Source organism: Myxocyprinus asiaticus, chromosome 13 (genome assembly GCF_019703515.2).
Source record: "Myxocyprinus asiaticus isolate MX2 ecotype Aquarium Trade chromosome 13, UBuf_Myxa_2, whole genome shotgun sequence".
NCBI lineage: Eukaryota > Metazoa > Chordata > Actinopteri > Cypriniformes > Catostomidae > Myxocyprinus > Myxocyprinus asiaticus.
The window spans coordinates 8,686,366-8,712,929 of NC_059356.1; the positions used below are offsets into that span (position 1 = coordinate 8,686,366).

Sequence of the window (26,564 nt, forward strand, 5' to 3'; positions counted from 1 at the left end):
CTTCATATGAACCACTTATTGTCTTTTTTAACATATATAAATCACAAATTATCTTACTGATCTCATTTTATAGAATAATTTTAACACCTCGCCGATTTACAGTGAGCTCAAAAGAACTCCACTTCCCACAGACCCTCGCGCGGGGTGCTTATGACGTCACGATCAGCTGATGGCAGTCACATGACAGTCATTTTTCTTTCAGTTCTTAGACAGATCTTGTTCGACAAGTCGGAAACTAACACATATTTAAACATTTATTCCTTTTAATCATGTGTCTGTACACATTGTACTCCTCTTAAAATGGATAAGCTGTTGTTCACAGAATGAATAAACTGTTTACCATCACCGCATCCAAGTAATCGGTAAGTTTACTCAGCAAAATTAAAATCACAACAGTCAGTCTCCTTTCACAAACCGAAAGATATCAATTCATCATTTATAATCAATGCATTACTGAATGAATGTACTGCTATATTCACATTACACGTATTCAATCACCTCTGCCTTTTAAATGAACGTTGTTCATGGCTGTTTGATCAAATGAGGAAACAAGTCAGTCTGTTTTTTCACCAGTTGTGCCAGATGTTACTTGACTGTGACGGTTTTGGGTGTTCAGTGGTCTCAGGTTGTCATCGAGCTTAAAACTACTCGCCAAGATGAGTCCAGAAGGAAAGACCCTGCTCAACATTATTATCCTGGGCTTGGGATTCATGGTGATGTTCACTGCCTTTGGGACCTGCGGGAATATTGAAGTAAGTGTTGAGCTTTTTCACACTTACAAATGCATGATGTGATATCGGCTAGTGGTCAACCGATATGGGCCTTTCAACGACCAATACATAGAGAGTGGAGTGGCCCATGTCGCCAGTATATGCATGATACAATTTAATGACAGCAATGGGGAATACCCATAATCCCTTGCGCTTGAATGATTTAATTATGTTCCTTGGTCAAAGGGAACTTATGGGGGCATTTAAATAGTTGTTATTAAGTATTCATAGAGGTTGTAGCTCTTTTGTAGTATTATTTATGTTGTTTTGTTGCAGATAATTGTTTCGTGTGATTCAGGGGCGTAGCAGTCATTTTAAAAGTGGGGGGGACACAGCTGTCAGTAGGTGGCTGGCACAGCCCCAACACTTACAGTGCAGTATTAATATATGGTAGTATATATTAATATACAAGCATTATATAAGTATTATATTAATACATACATATTATTTACTTTTAATATTTGTAGTATTTAAAGAATCAAGTATTGCAAAATAATTAACTGCAAAAATAAAGGGCATCTTGTGGAGCATTTGCTTCTGTTTCATAAAAGACTGAGCACAAGCTGGTCCTGAATAAATTATTTAATCAATTACAATAATGACAACTGTGCATGTGCACAATTTTTTTTTTTACTCTGTGCTTGTGCATTATGGGATTTAAATGTATCAAGTGGCTCGAGTGTTTTGACTACATTCACCAAAATTCGTTCAGATCCATTTAATGATTCAGTGACCATTTCTGGTGATGCCACCGGTTGATGTTTTGTGTGAAATGAGAAAATTTTAATCCTTTAAAATGTGTATGTCTACAGACCTACATAGAGAATTTAGTAGAGTTTTTAAGCATTATAAGAACAAAGCAAATCTATAATTTCCCTACAGTTTGTGAGCTGCTGAGCATGACTTATATCAAAAGACAACAATAATAGTCTTATAATAATTATGAGTTTCACTAACCTCTGTACGTTTTCATGTATAAAAAGCATGTTTACATATCTGTTCACTTCAGTAAAATGCCTAAGTGTTCTAAGAACACAGTAGATCTATCTTTTTTCCTACAGTCAAATTAAAATTCGAAATTCGAATATTCGTCGAGTTTAAGAAAAAAATGCACATTTGAATGCTAAAACTGTGCATTCGAATTTTGGATGTGTACCAATAACTGACTTCAGCGCAACAAATACAGTTTAACAGAAAGCAGTTGTCTCAATATGCTTTTAAAGTTCTTTTTAATTAGACACATCACCTAAAAAAACAGCACTCTGACGACACTCGAGACGCTGAATAAACAAAAACAAAGGGAAACAAAGACGTTCGTCTAGCGTGCGTTTACATAGAAAAACAAATGGATGGTTGCAAAAGCGTTCGGTGTGAACAGCCCCTTACAGTTGGTGGAGGTCTTTGGCTGTTGTGTCTTGCTCTCTTATAAGCGTTTCTCAGATTAAGCAATGAGTTGTTTAAATGCTTTGTCAGGAAAGATGTTCAACTTGGAAATGTGTGTCTCGAGATCCTCGCGTTTGGTCAGTCTGTTGTGTTCCGTCTGTTTAAACAGCCCCTGGCCTGTGCTCATAGTCTGAGCCGCTTCACCACTGAGTTCATCCAAATACCTCTGCTATCTGTGAATATTGCTATTCTACATACAACTGTACTGAATAAAAACAATGTGGTATTTAGCTGTTATTATAGCTTGTGTCTGAGGTAGTATACTGTGGCATCAGTGCAAGTGTAACACCATGTGGACTGTCTGTTGAAGCATTTCCCCCCCCTCATTTTACATTTGACTTAACATTTGAGAATATGGACCAACTGAAATGTATTTTGTGCACATTAGTTTAAAATGAAATGCTCTTTTTTTAACAGCCAGGAATGTTCTATGCAATAATATAACGGTGCAGTACTGTTTATGTATTTATTGCGCCCTCTTGTGGACTAAGGAAACAACGTCAATTTAAAAATCAGCTGACTTTAAAATTCGAATATTATTCGAATTTTGAAAATATTTAAGGTACAAATTCGAATTTAGTTTCTCTGCCCAATTGACAGCCCAACTGCACACCAACACAGAGGTAAAAAACAGGAGCTGATATTAAAAATAGCTTTAAATATTGAACACAGATCTAGTAATCTGCTTAAATTGGCAAAAATAACTGATCAAAGTATTACCTTACAAACATAATGTAAAAAGCATAACTTAATGAAGACTCATACACTGATATAAACTCCACTTACAATGTGTGCTAAAAAGAAGGATTGTCCTTTGTTTTGTTTTTCTGCAGTGCATTTCATGTAATACTGCCAATCAAGAATGATATGCCGATAAATAACTCTCATTTGTGTGTTCCTCATCTCTAGATTATAAAAAACAAGGATAAATGAGCATTGTTGAAAGCAGCTTTTTAGAAATGAACGGAGCCACGTTGATTAGACTGTCTGACTGATGGTCTGTTACGTAAGGGTTGTTTTGGCTCATGAAACTCACCTGTGATGGGCTGGATGGTCGCTCAAATCCACCATTTGAACTCGGTATGGGTTTGGCTTGGAAAAGTGCAAGGGGGAAAAAATCACCTTTTTAAAGAGTGTTGCTACGCCCTTGGTGTGATGTCACCATTAGGGTGATTTGTGTCCCTTTTGGTCAAGTTAAACCCTGTTAACTCTATTTCAGTTCACCTTGTGCACTTCTGTGGAGAAATAAGTTTATTAAATTATTGTGTAGAATTGGTTATAATCTTCATTATCTGAGCTGTGCTGTTGTATAATCTAAATTTGAGTCAGTTCAACTACAATTATTTAGTAGCAAATCTGAGTTAAGTGTACTTGCATCTAGTTACCTTAACTTAAATAGTTAAGTGTATTCTATATGAACACCAAGTGAAGTAAACTTATTACACAAGTTTTGGAGACGCCATTACTCAGTTCAATTGAGGGAACGACTTTACTCAATCAATCAGTTGAGTAGAGTCAACTTATTAGGGTTTTCAGTGTACTACTGTAAATAAAATGTTGGGTTATAAGCATGTATATTTATGGATAGTATAAACATGTATGAAAAACAATTATGCAAAAATACTTGTTTTGTTGTCCTTTTTTCCAGCAAACCGTGATAAAGAGCTTTAATAGTACCGAATTCCATGGAAGTGGCTACACAAGGTATTCACTTTTCTTCTGTCACCAGAGAGGCATTATTTATTTCTGGTCATGTCATCTGATGTTGAGCTGTAATCTAATGAATCTCTTTATTCCCTAACTTGACTTCAGTAACCTAATTGACCATGACAGAGTAACAAAGAGCTACTGTCTGTTCTCTAAGAAAACAGAACTTTGAAGCATGATATGTAGGCATGTGACCCAATCATAGTAGCTTTCGTTTTATATACAGTCATGTGCAGTAGAGCTGTGTCAATTACATTTTTGTAACAGCTGATCAGGATAATGAGTGCATCTGCATTAAACACTGTAGAGGTCAACCAACAGTGGATTTTGCCGATACTGATAGCTAAGTTGGTGGAAAAGGCAGGAATCCTATTAATCGGCCAATAGTTTTTAAAATTGACTTATAAAATGTCAAAAAAATACAAATAAATGATGGGCACAGACATTGAGGCTACAAGAGTCCAAAATGAACAAAAACCCAGATTTAGTTTATTGTGCAACCAAAATCCCAATAATATGAAAAAAATGAAGATATGGTGCGTAAAGCAGGCTTTTAACTATAAAAAAAAAGCCCGAAACACACCGGGGACTCTCATTTTGATATGGCAGAGACGTGCTTCTGTTATAATGCTCTATATTTAAGTATTTACCAAATTAAGCTTTTTAAAGCCTATATATTCACCAGATGAAGGGTTCATATATATATATATATATATATATATATATATATATATATATATATATATATATATATATATATATATACAGTTTAAGACAGAAGTTTACATACACCTTAGCCAAATACATTTATAGTTCCTGACATTTAATCGTAGAAAACATTTCCTGTCTTAGGTCAGTTAGGATCACTACTTTATTTTAAGAATGTGAAATGTCAGAATAATAGTAGAGAGAATGATTTATTTCAGCTTTTATATCTTTCATCACATTCCCAGTGGGTCAGAAGTTTACATACACTTTGTTAGTATTTGGTAGCATTGCTTTTAAATTGTTAAACATTTTGTGTAGCCTTCCACAAGCTTCTCACAATAAGTTGCTGGAATTTTGGCCCATTCCTCCAGACAGAACTGGTGTAACTGAATCAGGTTTGTAGGCCTCCTTGCTTGCACACGCTTTTTCAGTTCTGCCCACAAATTTTCTATCGGATTGAGGTCAGGGCTTTGTGATGGCCACTCCAATACCTTGACTTTGTTGTCCTTTAGCCATTTTGCCACAACTTTGGAGGTATGTTTGGGGTCATTGTCCATTTGGAAGACCCATTTGCGACCGAGCTTTAACTTCCTGGCTGATGTCATGAGATGTTGCTTCAGTATATCCACATAAATTTCCTTCCTCATGATGCCATTTATTTTGTGAAGTGCACCAGTCCCTCCTGCAGCAAAGCACCCCCACAACATGATGCTGCCACCCCCATGCTTCACGATTGGAATGGTGTTCTTCGGCTTGCAAGACTTTTCCTCCAAACATAACGATGGTCATTATGGTCAAAAAGTTCTATTTTTGTTTCATCACACCAGAGGACATTTCTCCAAAAAATAAGATCTTTGTCCCCATGTGCACTTGCAAACTGTAGTCTGGCTTTTTTTATGGTGGTTTTAGAGCAGTGACTTCTTCCTTGCTGAGCAGTCTTTCAGGTTGTGTCAATATAGGTCTCATTTTACTGTGGATATAGATACTTGTCTACCTGTTTCCTCCAGCATCTTCACAAGGTCCTTTGCTGTTGTTCTGGGATTGATTTGCACTTTTCACACCAAACTACATTCATCTCTAGTAGACAGAATGCATCTCCTTCCTGAGCGGTATGATGGCTGCGTGGTCCCATGGTGTTTATACTTGCATACTATTGTATGTACAGATGAACGTGGTACCTTCAGGCGTTTGGAAATTGCTCCCAAGGATGAACCTTGTGAAGGTCCACATTTTGTTTTGTTTTTTATATCCACAGGTACACCTCCAATTCAGTACACCTCCTATCAGAAGCTAATTGTCTAAAGGCTTGACATCATTTTCTGGAATTTTCCAAGCTGCTTAAAGGCACAGTTAACTTAGTGTATGTAAACTTCTGACCCCACTGGAATTGTGATTTAGTCAATTAAAAGTGAAACAATCTGTCTGTAAACAATTGCTGGAAAAATTACTCGTGTCATGCACAAAGTAGATGTCCTAAAAGACTTGCGAAAACTGTAGTTTGCTAATATTACATATGTGGAGTGGTTAAAAAATTTGTTTTAATGACTTCAACCTAAGTGTATGTAAACTTCTGACTTCAACTGAATATATATTTCACCAGATGAGGTTTAATGAGGAATAAGGTTTATTATTCACAAGATATGAAGCTGGAGACTCGATGTATCTGCTGATGATGGGCCACATTTCAGTGTAGTTGCATTTTTCTTTGCATAACCTCGCATTAATTTAAAACACTTGATTATCAAATAAAAACATCAAAATATGCATTGAAGTGAGGATAAACATAGGGATGAATATTGTCAACAGTGTTGGGTAAGTTACTCTAAAAAAGTAATTAATTACTAACTACTAATTACATCTTCTACAGTGTAATTAGATTACTGTACTAATTACTCTGTCTGAAAAGTAATTGCATTACTTATTACTAATTACTTTCTAAAACCCTTATCAACCTCGACCAGATGAAAAATACAAGGATAGACATGACACTGTTCTTTTAATTCTTTCAAATAAATCATATAAAATCAAATAAATTATTCATGAACTGGCCAAAGAATTTAAGGGGTCAGCGTTAAATTAGAAAACATACATTTTAACATTAGACATTCAATTTTGATTTTGATTTTAAATTCACTATTGTTTTAATTGTTCTATATTCTATACAGTATTTAACACAATTAGATCAGAAGTAACTGTAATTACATTACTGAAAAATTAACAGTAATCCCTTACTTTACTTTTTCAATGAAAAAGTAATTTAATTACAGTAATTAATTACTTAGTAATGCATTACACCCAACACTGTATGTAAATGATTAAATATTTTACAGTAAATACAGTAAATACCCACAAGGTGTCAGTAGTTGTTTTTATTTCACTTCTAGATGCCGCTGTTTTACTGTAAAATCAAGTCGTTTTAACTGTAGGAACACAGAGGAACATGGAGGAAAAAACAAAAAACTATTGGCATAGATTTTTGCAGATAACCGATAATTCAAAAAAGCAACTATTGGCACTGATTAATCGCTAAAAACGATATATATATCTACTTCTAAAAAACTGTAATAAAATGAAGCAACCACAAATAAAATGATTATAACATCTATAAAACACAATAAAACAATTCTGTTTTTATGTAAATATTTGCTTAATAAAATACATTTTAAATTTTGTAGCTTTTCGATTAAATGTGAATTATTGGAGTCTATGAACAGCTGATTTTGGTGTTTTCGGTAACACTACAATAAGGCTCCATTCATTCAAATTAGTAAATGCATTAGGTATCATGAACTAACAATGAACAATATACAGTATTTTTATAGCATTTGTTAATCTTTGTTAATGTTAGTTTACTAAAATAAAATGTTTCATTGTTAGTTCATGTTAGTTCACATTGCATTAATACGGTGCATTAATAATGTTAACAATGTTTGATTTAAAAAATGTATTAGTTTTTGTTAAAAATTAACATTAAGATTAATAAATGCTGTGAAAGTATTGTTCATTGTTAGCTCATGTTAACTAATGTTGTTAACTAATATTAACACATGAAACATTATTGTAAAGTGTTACCATGTTTTCTATATAACTCCCTATATTTACTGTACATCTCCCTAGCAAACTCAATACTAAACCTCTAACAAGGCCCTTTACACTTCTCTTCTAGCATGGCGATTATCTATGCTGTATTCTCCGCCTCAAACCTTATTGCCCCCTCTGTGATAGCTGTCATTGGACCTCAGTTGTCTTTGTTTTTTAGTGGAGTTGTTTACAGGTAAGTGCCTGAAGGGCTTTATGTCATAACTTAGTAGTTTTGTCTGTATTTTCTGGTTAAAACGATTTGTTCTCTGCTCTCTTTTAGTGCTTATATTGCTGTGTTCATTCATCCTTACACCTCGTCATTCTACACTTTATCTGTGTTGCTTGGAATAGCCGCTGCAGGTGTGAAATCAGCATTTGTTCACTTATAAAAGTGTCCCATGCAGCCACACATTGTCTTACCATTTTCTTCATCTTTGTTTCTCGCAGTGCTGTGGACAGCCCAGGGTAACCTGCTCACCATCAACTCTAAAGACTCCACCATTGGGAGAAACAGTGGAATATTCTGGGCGTTGATGCAGTTTAGGTACTTCATGTTGGAATGATCATATTTACACGATGAACAGCACCACAATATCGTTATTATCTGTGGAAAACTCATTTTCTGCAGGCCCAGTCGACATAATTACATTTTAACTCAATTTAAAGGGCATTTTTATCAAAAGACAAAAGTTATGTCTACAATTAAAAAAACTGTCTGAAAATGAACACTGTTTAAGCCTCGACTTGTCAATTCAAGTATCGTTACATCATTTCTTCAATGTTGACTGTACAATTCATTTCGTACCTATTGTATGTTACTGTAGATAAAGAATAGTGATCATTGTGTGTCAAAAGTACATTTCCTGTAAAAGCATGAGAATGATGAAATGCATAGATAAACATCAGTTACACAACTAATGCACATCTTCTGCTATTTTTTGCACCAGCGCTGAAAAAGAGATCAAGAAATAATAATTTGCCCAATGTGTCATTTTTACCCCCAAACGAAACACTTAAATACACTTCGTAATTGCGACTTTCAAGCTTATAAGTAGAAACTTCCTAGGTGAACTTCAAGGTCTCTGACTCATACATTCTCTTTTGCAGCTTATTCTTTGGCAATCTCTACATATATCTTGCCTGGCATGGTAAAAGTCACATAACCGGTGAGTATTTTTAGACACAAGAAATTCAGAATCGTTAGACATAAATATAATTGGAGTCTCAGCTTGAAAGGTAACTGAATAGAATGAAGCTAAAAGGCGTCTTTTCCTGGTACCAGACAAAGACCGTCAGACGGTTTTCATCACACTCACGGTTATCAGCCTGGTGGGCAACTTCCTCTTTTTCCTGATCCAGCGACCAGACCCTGAACTGGCACCTTCTGATGACTCTGAGTCACTTCTACCAGCAGACATCTCTGATTGTGGCTCAGTGGTGTAAGTGTGTATTTTTATGTACTTCTGCATATCCAGACATTTATTTGGATGGTAGATTAATCATATCACGTTGTTGTTGTTGTTGTTGTTTTTTTCCCTTTGGCTTATTTTCTATTTGTTTAATTTTTTTAAGTGCATCGCAGAGTCTGGGCTCTCAGGCATGGAATGCATTCAGTAAGTTGCACTGATATATTTAAAATATATCTTCAAATTGTTTACCTCAAAGCAGTTTGATTTATTGTCTTATTTATGATGAGCTCTTGTTACATTTCAACAGAGAAATCCATAGAACTTGCCATGACCAAAGAGATGCTTTTGCTCAGCACAGCCTTTGCATACTCTGGTAAGTTCAGTCCTTCAAAATACAATTTTGTGTGGTAGCAGTCATAACTGAGACCATGATGACAGATAAAGCGTGTAGATTATGAAAAGAAGAGGACCTACAACGGAACCTTGGGGGACAACTTTAGTGATCTGAGCACAGGAGAAACTAATTTTAAACCATTCGAGGCAACAAACGTTAAAATAAAGGCTTATATACTTCATATGAAATTGAAGAACGAACAGTGTGACGTCATTTCGAGTAAGCTCTGGACAAAACTACGTTTTTGAGTTAGATTCAGTGGTTCATAACAGCTCACCTGGGCGAACTTTTAGAAAAAAATTTGTACCGGCTGCTAAACACCTTCTTACTGCTATTGGTCCACCTCATCAGTAGGTGTGGCCTTGAGCGCCACCTACTTTAAAATCAGTAAACATGAACACACCAGTGTGCAGAGTTATTAGCAAGCTGGTACAAACTTACTACATCTGTACGATTGTTTGCATAGAGAGACATTTTCCAAGAACATTTAAACTTCAAAATCTACTTAAATACTCTTTAGTGCCCATTCACTTGGTTGTTTGAAATGCTGTTTCACTTATGTGCCATCTGCAGTGAAAGTCATTCACACATCTACCCAAAGTAAGATATACCTGTCATTCTTTTGTCTATATTCTATCCATTAACCCTCTTTTATACACCCATCTTTGCAGTAGGATCAGTGTCATCATAAATTACAATAATAGAGTGTAACTGGCACATATTATGGCCGCGTATAGCATTTAGCGTATTAGCGACATTAATTTAAAAGGTAAACATGACAAATTACACATTTGTTGCATCCGAAAATGTAGGCAGCTGACTTGCTGCCTAATTAGTAAATGGCTTAACCGACAGTGTTTTTGAATGAATGGAACACTTAAGGAAACTGGTCTCTGAACAGTTTGAAAAGCACCTTATTTGGTCACACTTTATATTAGGTGGCCTTAACTACTATGTACTAATATTAAATACATACACGACTATGTATTTACTGTGTAACTACATGTTGTTCTGCAAAATTCCTACATTTGCTGCTACTGAGGTTGAGGAACAGGTAAGTTTAGGAGTAAAGGTTTGGTTAGGGGTAAAGTTAACAATGTAACTACAAATGAAATTAAATGCAAGTACATTAAATGTAATTACAATGCAACAACATGTATGTACATAATAAGTACATTGTATCAGATGGTTAAGTACATAGTAGTTAAGGCCACCTAATATAAAGTGGGTCCCCTTATTTTCATCCTACCTCCATATACAGTTTTTGGATGCAGCCACTATCTACTGCATATACAGTTGTGCTCAAAAGTTTGCATACCCTGGCAGAAATTGTGACATTTTGGCATTGATTTTGAAAATATGACTGATCATGCAAAGAAACTGTCTTTTATTTAAGGATTGTGATCATATGAAGCCATTTATTATCACATAGTTGTTTGGCTCCTTTTTAAATCATAATGATAACAGAAATCACCCAAATGGCCCTGATCAAAAGTTTACATACCCTTGAATGTTTGGCCTTGTTACAAACACACAAGGTGATACACACAGGTTTAAATGGCAATTAAAGGTTAATTTCCCACACCTGTGGCTTTTTAAATTGCAATTAGTGTCTGTGTTTAAATAGACAATGAGTTTGTTAGCTCTCACGTGGATGCACTGAGCAGGCTAGATACTGAGCCATGGGGAGCAGAAAAGAACTGTCAAAAGACCTGCGTAACAAGGTAATGGAACTTTATAAAGATGGAAAAGGATATAAAAAGATATCCAAAGCCTTGAAAATGCCAGTCAGTACTGTTCAATCACTTATTAAGAAGCATTTACATTTATGCATTTGGCAGACGCTTTTATCCAAAGCGACTTACAGTGCACTTATTACAGGGACAATCCCCCTGGAGCAACCTGGAGTTAAGTGCCTTGCTCAAGGACTCAATGGTGATGGCTGTGGGGATTGAACCAGCAACCTGATTACCAGTTATGTGCTTTAGCCCACTATGCCACCACCACTCCATGATATAGAACTGTGATTAAAACTGATTGGATCTACCTGTGCATTAAACGGTTTTAGTGCATGCATTCCATCCAATCAGAATCAAGTATTCGAACAGACCATGGTATAGCTAAAAAGTAATCACTTTTTGTAGTTACTTTCTAAAACACTGTTTTTTCCACTCAACAAATTCAAAATAATGTCCATCCATATTTCCTCCTTGTTTAAGAGTTGACTCATTAGGGGGCGCACATGTCAGTTGTCTAAACACAAACAGATGTACATGTTAACACAATTCGTGTTTTAAATGTTCTGTACGTATATGATAGAATTTTACAAATAGGCAGCCTGAGTAATTAAAAGTCATTAACTTAACTGAAAGTTAAGAATTTAAAATGTAATGTTCTACACTACTATTCATTCTTAAAAAGTGAATAATTACTTGGTTAATAGATTACACCCAACACTGATAACTGGAATAAAAGAGTGATGTGAAGAGAAGAGTATCGTGACAGCGTCAAAGGCATGGCTCAGAACAAAATAACATTGTTCAAAATGTCAGAGTGGTGTTACTGTTTGAAGATGGTAAAATAAAAAGTCTTATTTAAAGGTGAAATTCTTGAAAAAATAAATGTTGGCGTAAGTAGTTTGGCATTATCTTTTATTATTATTATGTCTTAAAAAATAAGCGGTGAGACAATTTTGTTTTAAAATATCATTCATATTTGAAAAATCTTCATCCACCAAATCAACATTAGGTGGTGTAACCAACATGCAGGTAGCCATTCTGTTGTCATGTGACAAAATAAAAAATAAAAAAACATATAAAACAGAAAGGATCATCATGACTGTGTGAAGATTAAAAAAAAAAAAAAAAAGAATTTGATATTTTATTATTTTTGAGGAAAGGCACATTTTGTCCAGGTGAAATGGAATAACTTCAAGAAAACTTCATGATATTCGTGACTTAGCTGACTCAGTTACAATAGTTATACATAAGATACATACTTTAAAATTTTTAAAGTAATTACATTAATTTTTTTGTAGAAAATGCTATAAATGTTTTTCAAAAATGTTTGAAAAGCCAACATGGACACAGATTACATTTCTATAAATAATCTTTGACAACCTTATTTTTCAGTGTTGGTTGCAAATGACTAGCTGCAGTGTGATAATGAGACGATGTGTTTGCCTATCTTGTCCAGGTCTCGAGCTCACCTTTTACAGTGGAGTGTACGGTACATGTTTAGGGGCCATGACTCAATTTGGAGAGAATGCCAAAGGTCTCATTGGCCTCTCTGGGATTTTGATCGGTGTTGGGGAAATACTGGGTAAGGCAATGCGTCTCAACCAGTGTGCTTCAACTCTCTTTCAACAAGACAAAGCAAATGTAATAAACTGTTGTCTCTGTTTTCTCCAGGAGGGGGAGTGTTTGGAATCCTGGATAAGTGCCACCGCTTTGGCAGAAACCCAGTGGTGTTTCTAGGGCTCGTTACCCATTTTGTGGCATTTTACCTTATCTTCCTTAACATAGCCAGTGATGCTCCCGTGGCCCCAGAGGAAGGCACACATATGCAAGCCTACATTCAACCCAGGTATGAGGCACCAGTGTCAGTACTGAACTTTCCAACAGGGACGGAGAGTTTTGTGTCAGTTGGCATTCGTCGTTCATGCAGTGTGTTTTAATTCCTTGTAAACGTACACAGTTGTTTTACTGTGATGTGCCGAACATTGTTGTTGTGAATTGTGCTGATTTAAATATCCTGGCCAGAGATAACCAAGATAATATTATCCAGCTGGCTAACATAAGTGAGGTTTTGGCAAAATTGATGGAAGCATCAGTTAGAATTACGGTAGTTGAAAATTACAAACAAATCCCCTTATGCTATCATGCAGCAAAAGTGAGTTTCTGTATTTATTACTGTAATAGAGTTACATTAAGGCTGTATAATTATGTTGGTTGACGAAGCCAACATATTGTTATTCTACAAATTTGGTTTTGAGGTTGTTGAGGGTTTTTTTTCAAAATCCCTAAACTAAGACCAAAATTTATAACACTAACTCCTAAAGCTTTCAAGCTTCATCCACCAAACTTGGCATAGATCTACAGACTGTTCTGGAATAGTGTGCTATGTCTTTTTTAACTGATCAGACTTATGGTTTTCATAGAGTTGTCGATCAAAAATGGGAAAAATCCCATTGACTAACATTAAAGGAATGTTCAAATGGGCCAACGGAATGCTCTTTAATTTAAACTCCAACTGTCAAAAATTCAAATGTAAACAAAGCCACAAAATCCCTTTAATCTGCTTTAAAGGTGCTATATGCGATTTTTTTCATGGAAAAGAATGCAAAACATTTTCCTACTCCCTTAAAGATATGAATGCATTAAGTGTCCTGAGAAATCTCACCTGTCTCTGTGACAGCTGTAGACTTTGTAAACCGCAAACAAAAATGTGTCCACGGACATTGACGCTTGTCACCTGTCAATCATTTTGCTCGTTCTCACAGTGTTGTATTTGAAGCGGATCATAGAGGTTATGATTCATAATGTTTGTCAGTTGAGAGCACTATTGTGCCACTGTTGAATTTGACAACCACAGGAACAAACAATGCTGCTCTTTTGCTCTGTTTTGGTCACAAAATTATCTTTAGAGGGCGGGGTTTTGGAATAAGGGGGCGTGGCTAATTCAATGGCTCAGTCATGTGAAAGCTTCAGAATGCTAAAATCACTTACAGCACCTTTAAGTTTGTCTCTCTCTATGTATTTGACAGTCTGACTAGCTAGCTGGTTGTTTCTTACTGTAATGTCTGTTTAACCATCAAACTTTCAAAACTAGTTTAAACTTTCAGACGAGGCTTAGTCAAGCCAACATCAAAGTTTGTCTTGACAAACTTTACCTATCTAGTTTGCAGTTTGTCAAGACAAATTTATTTATTTGCAATAATACATGTTGTATTTTTTCGTGAAGATCTTTCCTTATATAAATATACTTTTCCTGACTCATTAAATACATTGCTTAAATGACAGTGGATCAGTTTTGTGGTGAGGCCAGCAGAACAAAATGCTTATTGTTGCTATATAGAGTTCTGATAATGGAGCCTGCATCACCTGAGACACTCTAGCTGTTTAATAGTGCTGATCTTGTTTCTCTGTTTTAATGGGCTTCATTGATTGTGTGTTTTGTCAGCGTGCATGTGGCACTGATATGCAGTTTCCTGCTGGGTCTGGGTGATAGCTGCTACAACACTCAGCTCATCAGCATTGTGGGTTTCTTGTTCCCGGAAGACAGCGCGCCAGCGTTTGCCGTCTTCAAGTTTGTACAGGTGGGAACCTTTCTGTAATGTGTTTTAAATTATTCCAGCAGCCATTATACTTACTGAAAAAAGAAGACAGTGAGTGCATTTACATGCACCCCAACACGCTGATAACTATAAAAAAAAATCTGCTTTTTAACACAAGATAAACTGTTTACATGAAATTTGAAAACATCAGGTTTTTCTTTGCTTTCGACATCAAAATGTGGTCATGAGCAAAACACTTGCACACATTTGAGAAGCTGGTAAGAACACTGGTAAAGGTGTTTACATGCAATGTGAAATTGGGGTAATGGGCAAAAATCTACTTGTCTATCGGTTTTTGCTAAAATATTTATGACCTTACACCGATTAATGACAGTTGTTTAAGGCACTTACAAAACTTTACATATTGTCGGCTTATTAAGCATAATCGTTGTAAGATTGTTCACGTAAACTTGCTCATTGATAATATTTTAATGTTTGGGTGAATCACATGAAAACCAAAGACAAAAAAAATAAACATTTACATTTAAAAATGAAGTCTATCTTTGGACCATTAAGATTCTTAATGCGTCCAGAAGTTTTGCTTTAAAGTTTTTTTTTGTAATTCCAATTATTCTCAATTCTCACCTTGTTTTTTTTTGTGTGTGTGTTTTTTTATTGTTTTACAGTAAACTGTAAAATGATTTTTTATTTTTTATAAATTATATGCAGTATATCAAATACCACCATCATGTGTGTGACTTTCTTTCTTCTGCAGAACACAAATGAAGATTTTTAGAAGAATATTTCAGCTCTGTAGGTCCTTACAATGCAAGTGAATGGTGACCAGAACTTTGAAACTCCAAAAATCTCATAAATGCAGCATAAAAGTAACCCATATGACTTCAGTGGTTAAATCCATGTCTTCAGTAGCGATCAAGTTTGTTTTGGGTGAGAACAGACCAAAAATATCTCCTTTATAACTCACACTAGATCTTGCCATTGCAGTCTCTAGGCACAATCATGATTTCAAGCTCGATTCGATCTTCAAAATTTTGGCACCCATTCATTGCATTGTAAGGACCTACAGAGCTGAAATATTCTTCTAAAAACCTTAATTTGTGTTCTGCAGAAGAAAGAAAGTCACACACATCTGGGATGAAATGAGAGTGAGTAAATGATGAGAGAATTTTCATTTTTGGGTCAACTATCCCTTAAATGTCAGTAATATTTTAAAGCATAATTTATTGAATTGTGCACTATACCTTTTATTGTATTTTAATGAAAATTTTGCCATAAAAATAGCTGTGGAAGCTGGCATGGCATTAAATCACTAACAAACAATTATTATTGTTTTTTGTTTTTTTTAAATGTACTGTATAATTTATCTTTCATTTTAAAAATATATATTAGATTTTTAAGTGTATTTAATAGAAATATTATTACATTTTAGTTTATTTTTGCATTACACTAATGCGAGTTAGGGGAGGGGCATGCATTTGAGTTTGAAACAACATGAAGGTGAGTAAATAATGACAGAATTTTCTATCTGATGTTGTAAGTTTCCAAATTTCTAGCCCATTTTGTGACATTTCCCCAAAGTTAGATTTCCTCTGTTTCTGCAGTCCATCACAGCTGCCGTGGCATTCTTCTACAGCAACTACCTTCTGCTGCAATGGCAGCTGCTCATCATGGTGCTGGTGGGCTTCCTGGGCACAGTGTCTTTCTTTGTGGTGGAGTGGACAGTTATCCACAGTCGACGGGATTCGGATTATGACAGTATCTGAGAAGACCTCCTGCCATCAGCCACACTGAAGAGATACATCAGTGGCCATTTTTGCCATTGGTTTACACATCAGCTCTTCAGACTTCTCCTGAACTTTGCCTTTCAGCTGTGGGAACACCTCATCCCTTATTCTCCTTATTCTATTCAGTCAGCTGTACAGAGTTTTTTTCTTGCACGTAAAATACATTAACTCTTCTAAGGGGCTCAAGTGCTGTAACACAATGCAAAGTTCACATTTTTTACAGCATTTAAACTGTGCAATGCCAGTCACCATGAAGACCAGTCAACAGGAAGACCTGGAACACTGAACTCATATTTCAAACAATGTTATATTTTCTTGGACATTAAAAGAACAGAAACATCGGGTAAGAAGCAATTCATGTAAAGGAAAAGTTTGCTCTAAATGGAAGATTATGTCATTATTTACATTATTTAAAAATAGCAGCAAAAGGGTTTTGGTGAGTAAATGATGACAAAACTATTCCTTTGAGTAATTCATATATTGTAGAGAAACCTTAGCTCAAATGTAATTATGCCCTGAGCTGTGGAAAATCATTTTCATATACGCTACGCTGTGAAACGCGCCAGAGATGAGAAATATCATTGCAGAGACAAATTTCATCAGCTTCAATGTGAAACTCTTAGTTGGATGCACAGTCAGAAGATTCGAATGGAAATACATTTGTATTTTATTTTAGTTTGTTTTGCCTGATGCCTTTTTTTTTTTTTTTTTTTTTTTTAAGAAAAGTATTTTGCCAAAAAATGAAGCACTCTCCATTTGCTTTATATTTATCATTTGTACTTGTTTGTTTGTCTGAAGTGAGCAAATATTTCAACAAATCAGATCATGCAGGAATCTAATCATTAGGAATTGAAGTTGTCTAATTGGGCCGATTTAATTTTTGGACATTGGGGAAGTAATTTTTAGTTACTATTATAAAATCAACATGAGCATGACAGCATGTCATAAAATATTTATGTTCCGAAAGACCCTTTCTTAAATTCACGGTACATACAGTATTCTATGTGCTCATATGCATGAGGGTAGAAGAGCTACATCTACGTTAGATGTATTGTAACATTCTGCTTGTTTAACAGATATGGTTCAGGGCAATCTAAAGGATGTTGAGGGAAAATGTGACATGAATGTCTGATCATTTACTTGAATGTATCTTACTGTAAAAATGGTAATGGCACCTGGATTTTCTTTTTATAAATGTATGTATGGGATTAAAGACTGTTTTGAACCTTTGATTCTTGTTTATGTCTTTTTGTCTGTGCTGTGCGACGCTTATGTCTATGAAACACATCAAGTGGTGTAACCATCAAGAATAAAAGTAATGACATGTTTTCCTGAGAAGTGAGTACACATACTGTATTTTATTTTAAACATGTTTTCAAACATATTTTTGAAAAAAATAATAATAATTTTCCAAAGGTCATATTTTGGATCATGAAAATCATGAATTTGTCAGCCTGAACTAACATTGCCATGCTATATAAATTTCAAATTAACTGGAGACAATGGAGATATTGAAATTCTTCAAAAGAAAAAACAGCTCCATTGAGCTGAAGAAAAGAATACATTTTACATAATACAACTGCTCATAAAAGTTTATTATGGACATCTTTGTTTAAAATTATAAACTGATGCAAAGTATGGACAAGTTTAGACACATGCAGTTTAAATAATAAAACAAGTAACATTTAAAACATACATGGTATATAAACAGCTAAAAGTGTACTGGATAAATTTGGGTTGGATATTGAATATTCCTGTGTTTTTTTGTTTATAAAATTTTTTAACTATTGTCCATCTTTTTTACCATTGTTTATATTGACATTTTTGGGTTTATCTAGAAAATTCTAATTTCATTAGAACAAGGATATTATTCCAAGGATAATAATGACAATAACAATTGTATTTATTTATGTATTTTTTTATTTATAATAATAGTCAAAATACTTTTGTTATGCTGCTTTTCATTATTTTAGGAATAAACTTATGCCAAGGACAATAATGACAATTACAGTTTTATTTATTTAATAATAATAATAATAATAATAATAATGTCATGCTGCTTTTTATTTATTTCAGGAATAAACTTATTCCAAGGACAATAGTGACAATTACAGTTGTATTTATTTATTTATTAACCTTTATTTAACCAAAAGCCACTTGAGATTAAATCTCTTTTTTTCGAGGGAGACCTGGCTAAGAAAGCACACCATACAAGGTAAAAAAGTTATAAGATCAACACAACAAAAGCAGACATAAGACACAAAAAAAAGACACATTAATGAAAATAAAAGACTACAATTACAGAATCCAACTTGTGCATAGCAATTACACTCTTCAGTCATAACATTTTTTATGAAAGATTTGAATTCACCCAAGGTAACAAAGTGATTAAGATGTAATGTGTTCTGGAGGGAATTCCATGACCAAGGCGCAAAATAAGAAAAAGCTGTTTTACCAAGATCAGAGCACATCCTGGGTACCCTGAAGAGTTGCCATCTGGAGGAGCGAGAATCATAACAGCTATTGATGAGTGACAGAAGATTGCACAGATAAAGAGGTAGTTTTCCCTGTATGGCTTTATAAATAAAAAAATACCAGTGATGCTGTCTCCATAAGCTTAATGAAGGCCAAAAGACCAAATTATAAAGCACACAATGATGTGTACAAGACAATGAATTGCTTATAAAACGAAGAGAACAATGATACACAGAGTCTAGACGGCGAAGTATAGAGGAAGCAGCATGCATGTAAATAATCTCCATAATCTAGAACACAAGAATGAAGCCTGTACAAGCTTTTTCCTAGCTGCTAAATTAAGGCAGGCCCTATTTCAATAACAAAAACCCAGCCTAACCTTCAGTTTCTTCACTAGGTGTTCAATATGCACTCTAAAAGAGAGCCTATCGTCCAACCAGATACCCAAGTACTTATAAGATGATACATTTCAATTGAGTTCCAAGGACAATATGTCAATTACAGTTTTATTTATTTACTTACTTATTTAATAATAGTAATAATAGTAATAATTATTATTCATTTCAGAAAGAAACTTATGCCAAGGACAATATGTCAATTACAGTTTTATTTACTTATTTACTTATTTAATAATAATAATAATAATAATAATAATAGTGATAATTATTATTCATTTCAGAAAGAAACTTATGCCAAGGACAATATGTCAATTACAGTTTTGTTTATTTATTTATTTATTTAATTATTTAATAATAATATTAATAATAATAATTATTATTATTTTTATTATTATTATTATTATTAATATTCATTTCAGAAAGAAATTTATGCCAAGGACAATATGTCAATTACAGTTTTATTTATTTAATAATAATAATAATAATAATAATAATAATAGTGATAATTATTATTCATTTCAGAAAGAAACTTATGCCAAGGACAATATGTCAATTATAGTTTTGTTTATTTATTTATTTAATTATTTAATAATAATAATAATAATTATTATTCATTTCAGAAAGAAACTTATGCCAATGACAATTACAGTTTTATTTATTTATTTACTTATTTAATAATAATAATAATAATTATTATTATTATTATTATTATTATTATTATTATTATTCATTTCAGAAAGAAACTTATGCCAAGGACAATATGCCAATTACAGTTTTATTTATTTATTTACTTATTTAATAATAATAATAATAATAATAATTATTATTATTATAATTATAATTATTATTATTATTATTATTATTATTATTCATTTCAGAAAGAAACTTATGCCAAGGACAATATGCCAATTACAGTTTTATTTATTTATCATTAAGCATCAGCATAATAATAATAAGGATAGTAATAATAATATTTTTCGTTAATTCTTGTATTAGATTTTTTAAAATATAATGTCATATACACAGTAAGAAATGGTCAGGTTTCAGGCTCAGTATGTCATTTCCTACGTAAAGTCTGTGTTCAAAGCAATCGATTGGATGTGTTAATTGTGGGAAAATCCGAACAGTTTGCCGTCAGTTTATCATTATAGTTACTACACAGTTCTCCAGCTGTCTCTGAGTTCTCTGAAATCTAAATAAATAAATGTAAATCTTCAAAATTGTTTATTATTGTACAACAACGCGCTCCGTTCTCACGTGCACCGTCGATGCTGCGACTGAGTCAGTTGCTAAGCGACCAAAGACGCCGCTGCTCACAACAGAGCGTCATTTCTGTTGACTGACAGATACTTTATCCAATTAGAATAGAGTGCGTGACAGACGCTCAGGCGTACAACCAATGAGCATCTTCGGTAGGCGGGAGAACGCATAAAGAACAGGAATCTTGAAACAATTTACCCAAAGCAAAGCTGCCAGTAACATGCGAAATTAAGGGATAATTATAATTTTTTATAACTTTCTTTATTTATCACACATTATACATTTGCACATATACGGTGAAATTCTTCTTTTTCACATATCCCAGCTAGGCTGGGGTCAGAGTGCAGGGTCAGCCATGATACGGCGCCCCTGGAGCAGATAGGGTTAAGGGCCTTGCTCAAGGGCCCAACAGTGGCATCTTGGCGGTGCTGGGGCTTGAACCCCCGACCTTCTGATCAGTAACCCAGAGCCTTAACCGCTGAGCTACCACTGCCCTATGAAAATATGGCGACAAGAGCTCTAATTAACGGGTTTAACATCATTTTATGAGCTTCACAGAAATTTAGAGTGTTACAAGTCAGTGATTATGTTTGAAAATAGACTGACATGGAACTTGTGTTCTAGTTTGGAGATCATATGTGATTCAAACAAACCCAAATTTTACAATAGGGCAAACATGTTGGAGCCATCATCGACAACATCTAATTGAACGACGTGTCACTTCAAGGTGTTTTAAATAGATACATTGATGCCGACAGACATCAGTTTGCACGAGCTGCTGGAACACTCCATGGGAACAACAGATGTTGGATCTGTCAACTTCAGTGCATTGCACACTTTACTGCACGCCATGCTGGGACACCTGAAGATTGAAGGGGTCACAACCGCCTGGAAGGAGGTGGACCACAACCACGGCAGCCCATCTCAGACTGAACCTTTGCTCCTGGACAAATCCACCCCTTTGGAGTGATGGAGGAGCAGATCTCAGCGCTGGAGTCTCTGCCCAACACCTCTGAGCTCATGAGGTCGGACACTGCGGTCAGTGACATGTGGACACTCATGCAGCTCCGCAGAAAGGCGCAGGGGAACGAGGATGGAGTGTCCAAGGTGAGCTCCACCTCCACCTCCACCTTCACATGCAGGATGCAACGAGCATTGCGTGAGAAAATATCCATAATACTTTAATGTTCTTTTGTAAATGATTTATAAAGGGGTTCATTAATGACTACTAAGTCATTTACAAATGTATTATAAATCATTAATATGCGGTTATAGCAACATGCATAAATAGGGCGAATTTCATGCATTACTTTCCAAATAGTGAGCCACTTTACCTCACAAGTAAATATGCTTAACAACACTTATTCAACATTAGTAACCTATGTAAATATAGATTAACGTAAAGTGGACACATTTGAAGTATTCATTAAGAGTTGCCAACATTAGAAACCTGTGTGCATAAAGTTCAGTATGGCAATTGATTAGTTCCAAATTATAAGAACTTCCAGCAACACTTTATAAAGGGGTTCATTAATGACTAATAACTAATTTACAAATGCATTAGAAATCACTGATGTGCAGTTATAACAACATACATAAAAAGGGTGACTGTCATGCAAAACTTGCCAAATAGTGAGCCATTTTACCTCTGATGTTATAAATGCTTAACAACACTTACCTTAATGTAAACTGGACAACTGAAGCATTTATTAAGGAGTTGCCAACATTAGAAACCTGTGTACAACCTATGAAGTTCAGTATTATTAAATGGTCAACAGGCTTTATTATTTGATATTTGCAGTGATTCAGTTTTTGGCAAGTATTGCATGAAAGTCGCACTATTTATTACCCCATGTGAATGATTTGTAATGCATTTGTAAATGACTTATTAGTCATGAATGAACCCCTTCATAAACCCTAAACAAAGGGGATATTAATGTAAAGTGTTCTCAGGATGTTGCAGTGGAATATCAGGAAGATTTAGTACATTACAATTTAAAGAAAATTAACACACTTACAAACCAGTGGAATTTCACAGGAGAGCACACATTTTGAGACAAATTATCTAAAGTACATCATTAATTTAGACTAATTTTGCCTCTTTATTCCTTCTTAAACTAATTTCAGTACTGTCAAAGCAATTAAGCCGATTAAGCAAAAAAATAAATAAAATAAAAATAAGTCATCACAACTTTTCCAACAAAATGTCCACCTCATTGTTTTCAGATTGGACTTCATAAAATTAAATACTGACACCAAAATTTGAATTTATTATCATAATATACTGAATACATTTGAGCATTCTGGAAAATGAAGTATCCTCTGTATATGATAACATGTTTATGTGTAATTTACTGACAAACTAAGTGTATTCTTGCAAACTATACTTATTGAAAACTACAATTCAAAAACTACAATTCAAATTCATAAATTGAATTGGAATCTAAGAGGAATGCTCAATTCAGTTCTGAATGGCGCACAGTCCTGTCATGTATACGCGCTTTGGGCGGGTGAGTGGGTGCACTGCTCCTCTGCTGGGGGTCTGCAGGACCTTGAGTGTGTCATCAGAGTCTTGCAGCTGTAGATGACTGATGACAGAACACAGAACAATGAGAAACAGACACTGTGATCCGTTCTCAAATAACACCAGCTGTGGCTCGTGTTCCACACTCACCAAACTTCTCTGTTTTTGATGTAGTCTACAGAGTCTGAATATTTAAATATTAGTGATATGGTTGCAAAACTAACAGATCCTACTAATCACACATACTAGAATAAAGAACAATTTTCATCAAAATTGAAAAGAGCTGAGAGTTAATTGAGATGGAGCTTATTTCATTCTTTCAGCTTAACATAATGTGATTTTAAATTGTGTTGTGTAAATCTGATGTTTATTGTAAATTGGTATATGTCTCATCACTGTCACGACTGCTATGTTGCTCGGAACTGCACCCAAGAATTTCACACACTATTGCACTTGTGTATATGGTTGTGTGACAATAAAAGTGATTTAATTTGATTTGATTTGTTGATGGCATCATGAAAAACATGTCTGAAGATGAAGATAATTTCTGCAGGGTAGTCAAGTTTTTTTGCACACAAAACTTATGCAGAATATGGCTATGAAAACACAGTGTGTGTGTATGTATATACTATAGAGTGTGTGTGTATATATATATATATATATATATATATATATATATATATATATATATATATATATATACATCTCTAGAAAAACATTAAGAGACCACTCCAATTTTTTCTTAAAGTGGCATCTCTGTGGCAGCCATTCCATTCCAGTGTCTGTTGAATTCCAACACAAGCACACCTCATTCTACTTAATGAGGTACTGATTAGGTGATCACCTGAACCAAATCTTATTTAATGAGGAAAAGTATAAAAACCACTGTTGTGGTCATCACTATCCTCTTGCAATAGGACCAGCTGGATGGTAAAAACAGTGCTAGTAACACCTCAAAAGTAATTGGAATCAAAAAATAACTATTGGCCATGCCAAAAGAGTTGAAAAGAAAAGTTTTCAGTGAGGAAAAGAAGGGTACAATTCTGCCTTTACTGGCAGAGGGATACAGTGAGCGTCAGGTTGCTTCCATCTTTAAAATTTCAAAGACGGCAGTTCATAAGAACAAGGTCAAGCAGCAGACATTGGAGACAACAAAGCTACAGACCAGCAGAGGGTGAAAATGACTCTCCACTGACCGGGATGACCGCCAACTCATTCAAATGTCACTCAATAACCATAGGATGACATCAAGTGACCTACAAAAAGAATGGCAAACGGCAGCTGGGGTGAAGTGCATGGTGAGGACGGTTCGAAACAGGCTCCTAGGGGCAGGGCTGAAGTAGTGCAAAGCTAGAACAAAGACCTTAATCAATGAGAAGCAAAGAAGAGCCAGGCTGAGGTTTGCAAACAACCATAAGGGTTGGACCGTAGAGGACTGGAGTAAGGTCATCTTATCTGATGAGTCCAATTTTCAGCTTTGCCCAACACCTGGACATCTAATGGTTAGACGGAGACCTGGACCAGGCAGATTCACCTTTTAAAGGACGCATGACTCAAGCCATGTACAAGGTTATCCTGGAAGAAAACTTGCTCCGTTCTGCTCTGACAATATTCTCCAACTCTAAGGATTGTTTTTTCCTGCAGGACAACGCTCCATGCCACACAGCCAGGATGAAGGACCACCGGATCAAGACCCTGTCATGGCCAGCCCAATCTCCAGACCTGAACCCCATTGAAAACCTCTGGAATGTGATCAAGAGGAAGATGGATGGCCACAAGCCATCAAACAAAGACGAGCTGCATGAATTTTTGTGCCAGGAGTGGCAAATGCTCTAAATGACCATATTATTATTTGGAATTTGGGAGAAATGTTGTCAGTACTTTATAGAATAAAACAAAAATGTAAATTTTACTCAAACACATACCTATAAATAGTAAATCCAAAGAAACTGATAATTTTGCAGTAGTCTCTTAATTTTTTCTTCTGTCACGTTGATATATATATATATATATATATATATATATATTTAAAAAAATGTATCACTATGGTACTATGTCCAAAAAACATGGTAATAACATAACACATAGAAAGAAATGGTACTACGATGGTATCATGTCCAAAAAACATGGTAATACCACAGCACATATCCACAAAATGGTATCACTATGGTGCCATGTCCACAAAACATGGTAATAATGGTGTGTGGCTGGCTGGCAGGCTGGCTTATCATGACAAATATCAGTAACAGCCTGGATAGTTATTAAATCTATTTCATAACTGTTTGCCATCACTTCTCTCCCTGTACACTAGATGTCCATTCAGACTAATAAGGACAACCTTAGACAAACTTGTTAATCTAACAGAGCCTTACAAGGTAGCAAACAGCAATAAGATTGACATCAGGGGTTACACACACATTTCAGAGTGGGTGGGGACAGCAATGCCACATCCTGTTTGATCCAAGAGTGATTCCCAGGCATATGTGCTGTCATGGTAACCTCTGTTAGGGGTTAAAGGTCAGGAGAAATTCTGGAGCCTCTCACATGTAGGATATTACTTAAAGAGAGGATGTGCTTAAGTGATTCAGCAATGCTCTTTAATGGTTTTACTCCTCTTCAGGCAAAATAGATTATATGTTTTTTATCTTAAGTGCTTGCTGATTTCCCAGCAACTGTTGCCCAGTAGGAGGGGTATGAAATTACCCCCAATAAATCCTCAAAGAGGACCGAAGTCATTTCAAATCCTGTTTTCCAGTGTATGGCCTTAATCCAAGACCTGCTGAAGGAAATCCAGGCACTCAAAGACTCCAGAGATGATTTGAGAAAAGAAGTTATGGAATTGTACGGTCAGCTCGGCCAGGTGAACATACAAACAAGCACATGCACACTAATGTAACTCATTAAACATTTAAAAAAAAAAAATATTCAACAGCCCTGTGACTTAACATTTGATCATCTTCAGCTGAATATGAAGGAGTTGGCTGAGCGCATCCTGGCTATGGAGCAGTACTGCCACCAAGTGGAAGATTTGGACAATGCAACAGTGAGTTAATGCTATTAAAGCAATAGTTCACCCAAAAATGAAAATTCTGTCATTATTTACTCACCCTTATGTAGTTCTAAACCCATTTGCCTTTCTTTATCTGTGGAACACAAAATTAGATGTTTCTCAGAACGTTCGAGCTCCAAACAAAAATGAATGGGGACTGGTGCTTTCAAGATCAGTAACGGACAAGAAGTACCGTAATAGCACCGTCAAAGTTCTTGTAAAACTGTGCTACTGTATATTCCAGATCTGAAGCCGTGCAAAGCTTT

General features: G+C 35.1%; 1 protein-coding gene across 4 annotated transcripts; it reads left to right on the top strand.

The window, feature by feature from the left end:
• Positions 1-25: 25 nt before the first annotated feature.
• LOC127450353 (UNC93-like protein MFSD11) lies at positions 26-17,307 on the top strand. Of its 4 annotated transcripts, none has more exons than XM_051714409.1 (14): positions 26-362; positions 574-752; positions 3,862-3,917; positions 7,795-7,902; positions 7,990-8,069; positions 8,157-8,253; positions 8,817-8,875; positions 8,992-9,148; positions 9,282-9,322; positions 9,426-9,491; positions 12,708-12,833; positions 12,923-13,097; positions 14,694-14,829; positions 16,410-17,307. In XM_051714409.1, exons 2-14 carry the CDS (start codon positions 657-659, stop codon positions 16,569-16,571), a joined length of 1,359 nt encoding a protein of 452 aa, XP_051570369.1. In that variant the 5' UTR covers positions 26-362; positions 574-656; the 3' UTR covers positions 16,572-17,307. The 4 variants fall into 4 exon arrangements, with proteins under 4 accessions (XP_051570369.1, XP_051570370.1, XP_051570371.1 ...); XM_051714410.1 differs by having other exon boundaries at positions 617-752; XM_051714411.1 differs by having other exon boundaries at positions 626-752.
• Positions 17,308-26,564: the final 9,257 nt, after the last annotated feature.